The 14,920-nt window shown below is 44.5% G+C and overlaps 1 protein-coding gene across 1 annotated transcript in view; it reads left to right on the plus strand.

Moving 5' to 3' along the window:
* Positions 1–711: 711 nt before the first annotated feature.
* Copz1 (COPI coat complex subunit zeta 1) overlaps positions 712–14,920 on the plus strand; it is a 32,448-nt gene continuing 18,239 nt past the window's right edge. Inside the window, exon 1 of the mRNA XM_070006150.1 lies at positions 712–759. Within this exon, the coding sequence (XP_069862251.1) occupies positions 742–759 (18 nt within the window). The 5' untranslated portion in view covers positions 712–741. The remainder of the gene's footprint in view (positions 760–14,920) is intronic.

The following is a 14,920-nucleotide window of genomic DNA, read 5'->3' on the forward strand; positions in this document are numbered from 1 at the left end:
ACTCAGAATATATCCATTCTGATCCTAACCATGGTCCCTCCTGTTCTGGCCTCTCTCCAAAACTCTGACATCCTATTTCACATTGAGCCCAAGAAAATCTGATTCCTAGATACGTTTTGATGTGTATCCATCCCTGGGCCCAGCAAGGCCTGGGTCTGCTCCTTGGGGAGGTTGTTTTTGAGACGGTTGTTTACTGATCCTGGAATTTTTTCTAGTTAAGTAACACTGCTGGGCCTGTGATTGGGGCCGACTTGCTCTCTAAGTTTGCCAACCTGTAGATATGAAGGAGAACCTAATGGGGGCGCAGGGCACGGGGACTGGGGTAGGACTCTGCGAGGAAAGGCCGGTGTGAAGAGCTAAGTCCCACAACGCCCCCTACAGGGAGTGAGGATTAAAGCCACTGAAGCCGGCCGACGACATCATGTGTCTTCAGCCCAACCAACTGAAAATTAACAATCGCTTCCTCCACTCCCCATGGAAACAACCCCGTCCCCTTGACCCTCCCGCCCCTTCAGGGGTGAGATTCTGCGCTTTTTATTGAATGTTCAAGCTGACAATCAAATATCTCCTCCTTCTGGCTGGATCGCTTGCTTCCGCTAAGCAAGTGAATACGCTGATTGGTTAACAGAACTTGTTCTTATCCAATGATCCTTACCCTGGGCTGGGCTTAATGAGAACTCAGAGCCAATCAGTGGTGGCGCTGCTTTTGCGACTCCACGTCGGCACCAGCTGCGGGACAAGATGGAGGCGCTGATTTTGGTAGGAGGCGGAGGGGCGGCGGAGCTGTTACAGTGCTCCGTGGGGTCAGAAGTTAGGGTGTAGACAACCGGGAGAGGGGAGGAAGGGGAGTTTGGGGTAATCTTAGGGAACTAAAGTTCCAATGGCCTATGGAATGAATGGTGTGGCCTAGTGCAGGACCTAAAGCCTCGGCTTAGGGAGAGTAGGAGCCCTGCTGGGGAGATGGAATAGTTCGTAGGAGAAAGTTGGGGAACGCGTGGCATCCTTAGTACCCATGCAGTTACAAGTGTGCTTGATGGAGGGGCCGTCCTTCAGATTCTCCCTGATTTTTAGCATTGCACATGTGGGTGATAATTTGACTTGAACTTCCCCAAATGTCCATACTGGCCTCAAATTGTGAAAAATAGAATTCTAGGTGTTTTGTCATTATTACAACACTTCCTGGTGGTTTCTGAGTGTCTCTATTGAGAAGCTCCAGCTACTTTCCGTCAAAAACTTCAGTTTCCTGTTCATCCCGATTATGTAGTTCTGTCATGATAAAGAATTAGCATTCCACCAAAGTTCTGGAATACCTGATAGAATGGCTTGTGGCATTTTTTTTCCAGACTCCCTATCTGTCCTGATTTTTCCCTCTCCTCATTTAGAGGTTAGGAGTTTTAGAGTGCTTATTTTTCCCTCCTGGCAGCTAAAGAAGTGTTTTAAATGGTCTGTATGATCCTTTTTGCTTATTAAAATGAAACACATATTACTCCTTCTTTGAACTGGACTAGAACTTTTTTTTTTCCTCTCAAAAGTGCATTGTTTAGCGTTTGGAGTGGTGTGTGTGTGTGTGTGTGTGTGTGTGTGTGTGTGTGTGTGTGTGTGTGTGTGTGTGTGTGTGTGTGTGTGTGTGTGTGTGTGTGTGTGTGTGTGTCTGCCAGCTGGCTTCCTTGAATGGAACTCTAAGCCTATTTTCTATTATATGCGTTCATCAAATCTAGATACTGATAAGCTTAAACTCTGAGTAGTTTTAAATACTTTCTGTTAACAAGTTTTCTTAACCAGGAAACAGGTTATAATAGGTTATAGGGAAATGGTTTCTAGATTGTTCATTCATTTATTTTAAGGGATTGAGTTTGAATTTGAAAGTTTGCCTCAAGCTTGCAAGCCAATATTGGTGTCACTTGAACCAGGTTCTTTATGTTTTAGTTGTTTTTAAGATAGGATCTTGCGGGGCTGGGAAGGTGGCTCAGTGGTAGAGCACTTGCCTTGCATGCATGAGGCCCTGGGTTTGATTCCTCAGCACCACATAAGCAAAAAGAAAAAAGCCGGAAGTGGCACTGTGGCTCAAGTGGTAGAGCGCTATCTTTGAGCTGAAGAGCTGAGGGACAGCGCCCAGGCCCAGAGTTCAGTCCCCACGACCGGACCCCCCCCCCAAAAAAAAAAAAAAAAAAAGATAGGAGCTTGCAATTTTTCCTTTGAGCCTGCCTAGACTGAGATTCTTCAGTCTATTCTCCCAGGGTAGCTACAATTACAGGCATACCACATCCAGCCTCCTTACATGTATTTTAAAGAGACCTTGCTTGAAAGAGCAAAGAAGATAATACTTGGGTACACCACCCCTCTCCTTTTTATTTGAGTCAAGATCTCACTATATAGCCTAGATTGGCCCCCGGCTCTTGATCCTCCTGAGTACTGGGATATAGGCCTTTGCCATGGCCAGCAAGCAACCCTTTTATCAATGGGTCTCTTGGACTGAGTCTGTTGCTCAGTAATAGAGCCCATGCCTTGCATGCTAAAGACCTTGAGTTGATCTCTGGCACTACAAAAATTAAGGAATGATGAGTCTGTGTGTAGAGGTAAGCTGTGGGAGTCGTGTGTCTCTCTATCACAGGCTTTTCCCTTAGTTCTCTAGCCCTGCTTCCTCAGTATAGTCTTAGTTCTGCTTTCTTCTTTGTTATTATTCCACTTTAATTTCTACCTAAGATACTGCACTAACAACCTTGCTAACTAGGTCAAGTACTCCCTTACTCTTTTTTTTTTTTTTTTTGGTTGGTTGTGGGGCTTGAACTCTGAACCTGGGTACTGTCCCTCAGCTTTTCAGCTCAAGGCTAGTGCTCTACCACTTGAACCACAGTGCCACTTTTGGTTTTCTTGTGGTTATTTGGAGATAAGTCTTACTGACTTTGCTGCCTGGGCTGGCTTTGAACTGCAATTCTCAGATCTCAGCCTCCTGAGTAGATAGGATTACAGGTGTGACCCACGGACACCTGGCAGTATTCCCTTACTATTATGTAAAAAAATCTGTTAGACCTGATCCCCGTGGCTCATGCCTGTAATCCTGGATATCCAGGAGACTGAGATCTGAGGATCAGGATTTAAAGCCATCTGGATAGGAAAGTTTATGAGACTCATATTCAATTAACCACTAAAAATCCAAATGTAGATCTATGGCTCAAGTGGTAGAGTGCTAGGCTTGAGCAAAAAAGTTCAGAGAGGGCTGGGAAGGTGGTTCAGTGGTAGAGTGCTTGCCTTGCATGCATGAGGCCCTGGGTTTGATTCCTCAGCACCACATAAGCAGAAAAAGCTGGAAGTGGTGATGTGGCTTAAGTGGTAGAGCTCAAACCTTGAGCTGAAGAGCTAAGGGACAGCGCCCAGACCCAGAGTTCAGGCCCCATGACCAAACAAAACAAAATAAAAAACTCAGTGACAGTGCCTAAGCTCTGAGTTCAAACCCTGGTACTGGCACCAAAATAAATCCATATTAGGACCAGGCATCAGTGGCTCAGGCCTATAATTGTAGTTACTCCAGAGGCTAAGATCTAAAGATTGAGATTCAAAGCTCACCCAGGCAGGCAGGTCCATGAGAATCATCTCTAATTAATACCAAAAAGCTGGAAATGGTAGTATGGCTCAAGTGGAACATCTGTAGAACGTCAGACTTGAGTAGAAAAAGCTAGGGGACAGCACCCAGTCTTTGAATTTAAGGCCTGTTTACGGCACAACTACACACATTAGTTGTTTCATTTTGTTCCATTGTGTTTTGGCTGTACTAGGGTTTGAACTCAAGAGTCTTACACGTGCTAGGCAGGAACTCATCACTTGAGCCATGCCTCCAGCTTCCTTTCATTCACACACACACACATTAGGGGAAACCAAGGTATAGCAGAAAAAAAAGTCTTGTTGAAAGTACAGTGGGGGCTGGGGAGGTGGCTCAGTGGTAGAGCGCTTGCCTTGCATGCCTGAGGCCCTGGGTTCGATTCCTTGGCACTGTTAGGTTTTTAAAAAGAGGTAGCCGAGTAAGAACTGCACCACGCACGTGGTATTCAGGTAAGGGGTAGGTTTATTCAGTAGGCCTGCTGGGACCAGGCAAGGTTGGCACTCTACGTGGCTGGCAAAAGAAAAGGGCGGTCTGGTCGAGGTTTAGGCCTTAAATAGGGTAGGGGGTGGGGAAGGGTGTGTCCAGGTAAAGGGAAGTGGGATCAGGTGGGAGAAAGGTGTGGCCACATCAGGTTAAGATGTGACCTCAACGGATGCGGATGTGACTTCTTCCAGGTGTCCCAGTTGCCTAGGTAACGCAGGTACTGGGCGAGGTCTGTTCGCCGTCCAGGAATGGACCTTACAAGCACCACATAAACAGAAAAAAAAAAAAGCCTGAAGTGGCACTGTGGCTCAAGTGGTAGAGTGCTAGCCTTGAGCTGAAGAGCTGAGGGACAACGCCCAGGCCCAGAGTTCAGGCCCCATCGGACTCCCCCCCAAAAAAAGAAAGAAAGAAAGGAGTACAGTGTCAAAACTAGGATTCAGCTGGGCACAGGTAGCTCACACTTGTAATCCTAACTACTCAGGAGGCTGAGATCTGGGATCATATTTCAAACACAGTCTGCCCAGGAAAGTCTATGAGACTCTTACCTCCAATTAACTACCAGAAAACTGCAAATGGAGCTGTGGCTCAAAGTGGTAGAGTGCTATCCTTGAGCAAAACAACTCAGTGACAGCACCTAGATCCTGAGTTCAAACTCCTGACCAACATAAAAAACAACAACAAAAAACTAGGCTTTGATTTTGAATTCTTTATTTTTGTAGACCAAGTGTCTATCTGTCTCTGTCTCTTTCTTTTTCTCTCTCTTTTCCTCTATCCTCCCTCCCTCTTCTACTTCTTTCCCCTTTCTTATTCCATAGAATCTCGCTGTTCAGGCTGGTCTTGAACTAGTTATGTAGCTCAGGCTGTCCTCATAGATTCTCACCCCCACCCACACCCCCTATGCACACACATACACTTCACCAAATTACTGTAGGTTCTCTCAGTACTTATGTGTTACATACCTTGAAGCAAAGTATCAAGAGGTATCTGTGCTTATAATGAGATCTCCAGAGTTTTTCTCTTATTAAACTAAACTAGTAGCTTCCTCTGCATCAGCTCTTGCCAACATTTTTTTCTCTTCACAGTTTTAATGAATTTTGGGCCCCCAATTAAAAATGATGTACCTTTTTCACCATTTCAGCCTTTGGTAGCTGAAGTTCTGTGACAGAATTAGTTCCCACTGCTCTAAAGTATTCTCATGGTATGTTACCAATCAGTTTCTGTGTATCCACTTTGGCATTAGTTTTGGACTATTCTTGTGAGAAGTGAGAAAATGGTTATTGAAATATTCTTCAATATTCAGTGGTTTAAATAGGAACGTTAGGTGAGAATTAAGAGATACTGTCGAAATCTCTACTTCTTAGTACTTTTAGCCTAGCCCACAAATTTCAGCTCTGTAGGATTCAGAATCTCCTTTCCTTACCATGCCTTTGTCTCTTATCCTTTCAACTGTCTGTTTAGTAGCATTTCCTGTTTCTTAGGTCTTCATCTTCATTATGAGAAGTAAAAGAATCCCTAGATGTCACTTTACATCTCTTCTAAGCTAAAGAGTCACCTGTACCCAGATAATATTTAGCAAGCTGCTCCTCAGTAGACTCCAAAAGTTCCCTTGAGCCTCCTCCTTTCATGTTTCTATGTGCTGGTTTGGCTGGGCCTCTAGGTAAACCTGATCAAAGCATATTCTTCCATCTTTACCTCTAGAAGGGCAACAGCTATATATGCTGAGGAGGGGAAGGGTATGATAGAGGGGGCCTAGAAGAAACATGGATCAAAATTTGCTCTGATAATGAGAATTTCTAAATAACAGTAGATTCCCTTCACTAAGGTATTTTACAGTGGGTCACATTTCTGTCTTGAATTAAGTAATCCAGCCTTAGCTTTCACGCAGATTTGTCTAATCTTCCTGAGGTCTCCTTGTATTCTCTAAGAAGAGACCCTTTCATCTCCTTCAGTTCCTCACTTACCTGCATCTTTGGACTCAGCTTTTCCTCTCCTGCTATTTCTGCTGTGTTTATTTTAGCTGTGGATGGAGAGGAATCTCTACAGATCACCCTTCTCCATTAATCTGTAGGATCTTAAAGATAATGATTTACCCTTGCCTGCCTTCTTTATTTTTTTTTTCCTCTTCAAAGCTGTTCTGTTCAGATTCTTAAAATCTTTGTACTTAGAATTCAGTTTTTCCTTGTCATGTTTAGATTCACCTTCAGAGTCCTTTTCTAGAGCTTTACAGACTAAACTTGTTAATCTATCCTTCCTTCTCTACCTTTCATAATACTCTATCCTAAAACAATGTCAAAACCCCAATGTCCATGCCTCATGCAAAAATCAGGCCATCCAAAGTGCACGAGGATGTGCAGATATATGGAGGAGGAAGCTACGCAGAATACATCAATGACTCTTAAAGGTTGCTATTGCTCCATGGCCTTTGCTCCCTGAATCATCTTAATGGGGCTTTTGTTAAATTCCTTTGGCACTAACAGTAGAGGTACTTGGCCTAAATGCCCCCTCCCCCTGCTTTGGGCAAAAGTATCAATTACATTAAGCCCCCAAAGCACTCCCATCTCGTTCCTGGCAGTCCCCTGTGCCCCTCTCCCAGCTGCGTCCTTGCTGGTGCCTGGCCCCTCCATTTCGTTAGAAGAAGCAATCTCCTCATCCTGCACAGTGGAGATATATTTCTCAGCTAGGGCGCAAACAGTGCCAGCACTGCCCCCGGTGAGGTCCCTGGCAGCCATAAAAATTTTTATTGTGATTATGTTGGTGTCGGGGTGTCCATCTGGGTTATTGCACACCTAGTTTAATTGATTGAAGTTTAATTTATTGACACTTCAAATTAAATGATCAGAATAAACTGTGCTGTTACTCTGGCCGGCTTGTTTTAATGGTTGATTGCTGGAAGCAGACCTTGGCTTGAACTAAAACCCCCAAAGAGCAATTGACGCTGCTTCTAACTCTCCCCATGTCTTGCCCTCCAAGAAGACCTCGTTATAGATTTCCGACGTATTTATATATATTTTTTCCCTCTCCTTCACAGTGGTGGGAAAGAGTCGGTCCCTGGCAAGGTATAAATTATATCAAAGGTCTAAGGGAGCTGTCACATGGTCAAAAAAGGAGGAGGAGGAGGAGGCCCCCATGTGAAGAAAAGCAACTCTGGAGAAACCAGGTCCTCCCTGGTAGGCAGAAGATGAATACAATTATCCAGATACTGGAGGGAGCCAACTGACATATTTAAGATCTTTCTCATCTTGGTCCTTGCTACTGTTTCTTTCTTTTTTTTTGTGAAAGCCCTGGGGCTTGAACACAGCCCTTGGTGCTCTCTCTCAAGGCTAACACTCCACCATTTGAGCCACAGCTCCATTTCTGGCCTCTTAATAGTTAATTGGAAATAAGAGGCTGGCTTTAAACTTCTATCCTCATATCTCAGTTTCCTGAGTAGCTAGTATTACAGGTGTGAACCACTGCCTCCTGTTTCTTACTTTACTGCAGTTTACGCCATGACTTGGTTAGGAGTCAGAATATGGACAGGAAAGCTAGAGGGAAGGGGAATTGGAGGAGGCAAATAAAATATGGAACATGAATCTAAACAACCAGTTCCTTCCCATCCAACTTTACCTAGAACAGGGAAGGAGAATACCTATAAGGCAGGGAAGGTTGAGGCTGAGTCTGTGCATATTTAGGAGATGGCCTGTACTCAAGAGCCTTCTCACAATTTGTCTCGCCTGTTCCTGGGCAGAATGGTTTTCTCCCACATCAGAGCTCTCCTGTCCTTAGATTCCCCAGCCTATGTCACCTCTGCTGAAGTTTGGGTACCTCAATGCCTTCAGGAAATCCTTCCTGTTGTATAACCTAATACTTGCTGTTGTATAACCTGTTATGCTGCAAACAAAATCCTGTCTCCTTATTTGCCCTTCTACCCTTTACAAAAAAAGTACATCGTCCTATCTATAGCCAACTGGTCTTTCTTTTTTTTTGGGGGGGGTCCGGTCGTGGGGCCTGAACTCTGGGCCTGAGCGCTGTCCCTCAGCTCTTCAGCTCAAGGCTAGCACTCTACCACTTGAGCCACAGTGCCACTTCCAGCTTTTTTCTTTTTGCTTATGTGGTGCTGAGGAATTGAACCCAGGGCCTCAGGCATGCAAGGCAAGCGCTCTACCACTGAACCAACTTCCCAGCCCCCAACTGGTCTTAATAGCTCTATTGAGCAATTTTTCTCCAATTCCCCTTTTCCCCTGTTTTTCTTTCTTTTTTTTGTGCTAGTACTGGGCCTTGAACTAAGGGCTTTAAACTCTTGCTTGGCCTTTTCTGTTCAAGCCTGGCACTCTACCCCTTGAGCCACACCTCCCTTTCTGGCTTTTTAGTGGTTAATGGGAGGTAAGAGTCACAGATTGTTCTGCCCAGGCTGGCTTTGAACAGCAGTCCTCACACCTCAGCCTCCTCAACTTGATAGAATTACGTGCTCTGTACTTTTAATGGGAAACTGAAAACAGGAGATCAACTCCACTACAAGCTCACTTGAAGGTGTAAATAGACTGGAAGACGAACACATAGGCTGTCTGTCAAGTGTTCTGGAGACTTCAGGAGCAGATGGGAAGGGAGTAGAGGGATAAATCATGATATAAATTATGACCAAAGATGCATTAGAAATAGGTCTAAACTGTCTGTGGTGCTTTTTTTTCCCCCTAATGAAACTGAGGTTTGAACTTAGGACCTTGAGTTTAGTAGGCTGGCATTCTACTACTTAAGCTGTGCTTCCAGTCCTGTTTTTCACTGATTTTTTTTTTTTTTGTCAGTCATGGGGCTTGAACTCAGGGCCTGGGGCCATATCCCTGAGCACTTTTGCTTAAGGCTAGGGCTCTACTAACTTTGAGCCACTTCCAGTTTTCTGGTGGTTAATTGGAGATAAGAGTCTCACAGACTTTCCTGCCCAGGCTGGCTTTGAACTCTGATCTTCAGATCCCTGCCTCCTTAATAGCTAGGATTACACGTGTGAGCCATCAGCTTCTGGTTTCACTGATGATTTTTGAGATTGGGATTTACTTCCTACATAGGCACGTGCTAAGCTTCAGTCACCTACTTTGGACTTACCATTGTCACTGGGATCACAGACTGGTGCCTGTGTCCACCTTCCATTGCGTAGTCATGGAGCCATGCAGACTTTTCTTTCCTGGCTGGCCTGGTACTGTGATCCTCCTAGTCTCAGATTCCCCAGTGGCTTGAGATGACAAGCATGTGTCACTGGTCCCTGGCCTGGGAGAGATTGAGGTAGGAGGATTGCTTGAATTTAAGAGTTTGAGGGCTCGGAAGGTGAATCAGTGGTAGAGCGCTTGCCTTGCATGCATGCGGCCCTGGATTTGATTCCTCAGCACCACATAAGCAGACAAAGCAGAAGTGGTGCTGTGGCTCAAGTGGTAGAGCGCTAGCCTTGAGCTGAAGATCTGAGGGACAGTGCCCAAGCCCAGAGTTCAAGCCCCATGACTGACCCCCCAAAAAAGAGTTTGAGACCAAATAGACAACATAAAGAGATCCTGTCCCAAAAAGAAAGTTTTAAGAAGTTTTAAGTTTATAGATGTGGTGGCTTATGCCTGTAATCCTAGCTACTGGAGATGGAGTGGATAGCAGTTTGAAAGCCAGCCCAGGCCAAAAAAGAAAAAGAAAAAAGTCCTTGAGATTCCATCTCCAACATAACCAGCAACAAGCTAGATTAGAGGTGAGGCTCAAGTGCCAACTGTGAGCAAGCAGAGCAAGCATGAGGCCCTGAGTTCGAACCTTGGTGCTGGCACACACACAACAAATTGTAAACTTTAGAGTCTTAATTTTAGATGTTCAGCAGGGTATAGCAGTGGATACCTGTAATCCTAGTACTCTGGTTGGAGCTGAGGCTGGGGGATCTAAAGCTGGAGGCTAGCCTAGGCTATACAATAAGATCCTGTCTCAGCAAAACACGCAAAAGAAAGGAATCTAGCCTCATTTGAGGTTTTCCTTTGCTAAGTTTTTGAAACTGGTGTGACAGGAGGTTCTAGTGCTGCTGAGGGGTGGGTAGGGGCTTGGGTATGGAATTCAATTTCTTTTCCCTGCAGTGTTGAATTGTTTCATCTCTGGAAATCTTTCACTTCAGTGAAAGTTGAAGAGGTTGAGACAGTGTGACTCCTGGACAAAAAAAAAAGTTCTCCCTCAGGCCGGGGGCCGGTGTCTTTCACCTGTAATCCTAGCTAATCAGGCTGTAATCAGGCTGAGCTCTGAGGATCACGGTTCAAAGGCAGCCAGAGCAGGAAAGTCCATTAACCACCAGAAGTCTAATTAACCACCAGAAAACCAGAAGTGGTGCTGTGGTTCAAGTGATAGAGCACTCTCCTTGAGCTGAAGAGCTCAGGGACATGGCCCAGGCCCTGAGTTCAAGCCTCACGACTGACCGCCCTCCCCCCCCCCCCCCCCCCCGCAAAAAAAAAAATCTCCCTCAGACAGGCTTTTTGCGAGCCTGGGTCATTCTTACCTTCCTGTTTTCCATTTTCCATTACCAAATTCAGCCATTGAAAGCTGGAGGGGTGTGGTATTGACCTTGACTCCCCCTGCTGGCTGTGTTGGTTTTCTGAGCTTTATCCATTAATTTATGGAGGCCACAAATACTTATTGAAGTCATTAACTGGGTGTGAATGGGGAAAAGAAAGGGTAATTTATAAAAGTATTCATCATTTCCTCATTCCCCCCCCCCATCCTCCACTTTATCTTATCATCCAATTCTAAATCTGAGTCTCTTAAGCTGGAAATCATAACAGTTTGTAAACATGTGTTAGCTAGGAACAAGGCCCATAGATTTTGTCTGCTGAGCAGAGAAATCTGCTATAACCTTAAGCAGTCTAGGTCAAGCTTCCCATTTCTCCCATGAGGAAGCTGTGTCTCATAGAAAGGGACAACTTGACTTAATGGCTGATCCAGAATATAATACAAGGGTTGTAGGAGTCCAGAGACATTTTCTCCCATGATGTCAGAACTGCTTTCCATATTTTGTATCTTCTTGGCGAGGAAGATTCTAGCTAGGTATCTTCTGCCATCAGTTCTTTGAAAATATGTATCCAGTAACTCTTTTTGGTTGTTGTTGCTAGTGCTCGTGCTTGAACTCAGGGCCTGGGCACTGTACCTGAACCTCTCTGTGCTCAAGGCTACCACTCTGTCACTTGAGCCACAGTGCCCTATCTGGCCTTTTCTGTATATGTGGTACTGAGGAATCAAACCCAGGGCTTGATGCATGCTAGGCAAGCATCTACCACTAAGCCACATTCCCAGCCCTCCAGTAACTTTATGATCACATTTGGTCTCATACAGCATGTGTTCAGTAATCATGACTAGATCTGATCTCATGTTAGCTAAGGTAATGTTTTGTGGTGCTGGAGATCTAACCCAGCACATTGTGCATGTTAATTAAGCACATAGTCTAGTACTGAAATACACCCCCTCCCCGAGTTCCTGAGCTATGCTTCTGGAATCTGCTTTATCCTTGTCAAAGGCAGGTAATTCATGTAAGCCTGTAGGTTTCTGGCTAGTTTGAAGCCATCAATGCCAGAGGAGTTAGTGTGTGTATGCGCCTGTCCTTGGGACTTGAACTCAGGGCCTGGGTGCTGTCCCTGACCTTTTTTGCCCAAGGCTAGTGGTGTATCACTTGCACCACAGCTCTATTTAATGTTTTTGTTTTGTTTGGGGGGGGGGATAGTTAATTGGAAATAAGAATCTCACAGACTTTCCTGCCCAGGCTGGCTTTGAACTATGATACTCAGATCTCAGCTTTCTGAGTAGCTAGAATTACAGGCGTGAGCCACTAGTACCCAGCTCCAGAACAGCTTTTAATTTAAAAAATAGCACAGAGTCAGGAAGCCAAATACTTGCTTAGCCACATGGAACTGAGAGAAGTATCTAGTAATTTCTCCTTCTAGGATTTGTTTTGAATAGGGTTTCACTTTGTAGCTCAAGTTGTCCTGGAACTTACTCCATAGCCAGGCTGGACAATCCTCAGTTCAGCCTTTCCATTGCTAGGTTTATAGGCATGTACCACACTACACAAGGCTGTCCTCCTAGTTTTTACTATCTTGGTTTTATAAGTAGTATTAAGAAAACATCTTATTACAGTTTTTAATTGGTCTAAACCTATTGCCAAGCCAAATTACCCCTTTTTGATGTGACCCTATGGATTTCTTTCTTTTTGTGTGTATGCCAGTCATAGGTACAACATTTTGGGCCTTGAACTCAGGGCCTGAGTACTGTCTTTTAGCTGACACTCTAACACTTGAGCCACAGCTCTGCTTCTGGTTTTTTTTTTTTTTTTTTGGGGGGGGGTTGTTATTGGAAATAAAAGTCTCACAGACTTTCCTACCCAGACTAACTTTGAACATTGATTCTCAGATCTTAGCCTCCTGAATAGCTAGGATCACCGGCACAAGCCACCAGCGCCCAGCTTTAGGATTTCTTTTTAAGTAGGGAATGAAAAAGTTTCTAAGAGTCTTAACTAGATTCTTACTTTTGCTCTTCATCTGCAGATAAAATCTTAACATTATAAAGTTTTTTTTTGTCCCCCTAAATGAATCACATAATTAGTCATAGTTCTAAAATATCCTGTCTACCTGATCTAAATACAGTTTCTCCAATCTTTTTTTTTTTTTTTTTTTTTTTGGTCAGTCGTGGGGCTTGAACTCTAGGCCTGGGCACTGTCCCTCAGCTCTTCAGCTCAAGGCTATGGCTCTACCACTTGAGCCACAGTGCCACTTCCAGGTTCTCTGAGTGGCTTTTTTTTTAAATTGGAGATAAGAGTCTCACAGCCTTTCCTGCCTGGGCTGGCTTTGACCCGTGATCTTCAAATTTCAGCCTCCTGTGTAGCTAGGATTACAGGTGTGAGCCACCATGCCTGGCTAGTTTCTCCAATCTTTTGGTGGCATATCAAGATCTTACTCCAAAGTATCATCATACTATATATGTAAATAGACTTAATTCTGTGGTGTTTTTCAACTTTCTACTGTTACTTGAAAAACACAAGGCAAGGGCTGGGAAGGTGGCTCAGTGGTAGAGTGCTTGCCTTGCATGCATGAGGCCTTGTGTTCGATTCCTCAGCACCACATAAGCAAAAAGAAAAAAGCCGGAAGTGGCGCTGTGGCTCAAGTGGTAGAGCATTAGCCTTGAGCTGAAGAGCTGAGGGACAGCACCCTGGCCCAGAGTTCAGGCCCCACAACCGGACCCCAAAAAAAAAAAAAAAAAAGAAAAACACAAGGCACATGATAATCTTTTTTTTTTTAAATTTTTCAGTGCTGGGAATGGAACCAAAGTCTTATATACGCTAGGCAACCACTCTATCATTGAGCCATATCCTCATCCCAAATAGCTGGGACCCAAAATACAGAACTGCTTTTTTCATATTTTTATGACTATAATACTGAGGAGCCTGCAAGTCATCTAGATGGCCCACAGGGGGCAGCACTAGGCACAACTCTCCCCTTCTAGCCCTGTATGTGCAAAGGGAGGGGGTTTTGGAGATGATGTTTTCAACAGGCTTCAGAAGCACCTGATTGAGATCAAATACCCATTTACAGCAGCCTAGTTGCTTGTTTGATGGTGTTTCAGCTATCTGAGCACAGCATTCTAGTTTTCTCCATAATAAAATGACAAGAAATCTATCCAAGCCACTCCTCCTCCCACAAACCAATCTGCCTCTCTCTATATATCATTTCCAGGCACCATTAGCATTTGAGGTGAAGTTCTGTTATACACTCAGGCTGTGGCTCTGTGAAAGTCAGTGCATTACAGAACTTTGTCTCAAAAGCTTTCTAGCAGCTACCCATTCTGGGAGTGGGAGGGGAGAATAGATCTTTAAAATCCTTTGAATATGGTCCTACACTTGTAGGGCGTTGTTTTTTTTTTAACAGCATTTAATATGTTACAAAGTCAAAGCCTAGTCTATTGTCCAGGAAGTTCATTTCTCAGTAGCTTGGAGTTATTTATAAAGTTGCCCTTTGCAAAACCTCGAAATTACATGATCAATAAGGGCTTCTGGGGCCTTTAAGCTGACTGGTTTTATGGTATGAGGGGAACGGCTGGTCCTCCCCACTCCTGGGAGGTAAAGGCCCCAGCTGAAGTGGAACCAGCTGCAGTCAGGAGGTGGCAGGAGATGGAAAGGAGAAGCTGCCGGCTCTTGCTGAGGCAGAATGGAGCAAGCAAGCCGCTTTTATACTCTTGCCTCAATTCTCAGCTTTTTAAAGTGTGGTTCTTCTTTTCTAAGTTTAAAATAGCCAGGCTTTTTTTTTTTTTTTTTTTTACAAAGCCTTCCTTTGTCTTCCAGCGTTCTAAATCCTCAAATCTGGTCTTTCTCCTTCCTGCCTTTGCCAGTCTTTTATCTTGCACAGGAAGACCCAGTGTTTCTGTTTTGGGAGTTTCTTTGATCATGTCTTCTAGGAAGGCAGTGCAAAGAGCCAGCAGCAGAACCCAGAGAGATGTTTCTTTTTCTGCCAGCCCGCTGTTTATGTACTCACCCCATGATTGGCCACAAGAACATTGTCTTGCTCTCTTAGTTGGCTGGTGGCCAGTAGGGCTTTTCTTGTTTGGGAGTGTGTGGGGATGCCTTTCATGCCTTCCGGGATGCCAGACTCTATGACTGCAAGAAGCAATCACCTATGCCAGACTAAGGTCCAGTTCCAGCTAGTGGGTAGCTCTCTTAAAATTGCTGTGACTGTGATAGACAAAGCCATGGATTTCCACAGGAAAAGTTGATGGAAACATGATTTCTTAAGTGAAGGACTGGTAGCACATGCCTATAATTCTAGCTACTCAGGAGGCTGTGATCTAAAGATAACAGTTTGAAGCCAGCTCTGGCAG

The sequence above is a fragment of the Dipodomys merriami genome, unplaced genomic scaffold (genome assembly GCF_024711535.1).
Source record: "Dipodomys merriami isolate MVZ:Mamm:240054 unplaced genomic scaffold, mDipMer1.0.p SCAF_699, whole genome shotgun sequence".
NCBI classification, from domain to species: Eukaryota; Metazoa; Chordata; class Mammalia; order Rodentia; family Heteromyidae; genus Dipodomys; species Dipodomys merriami.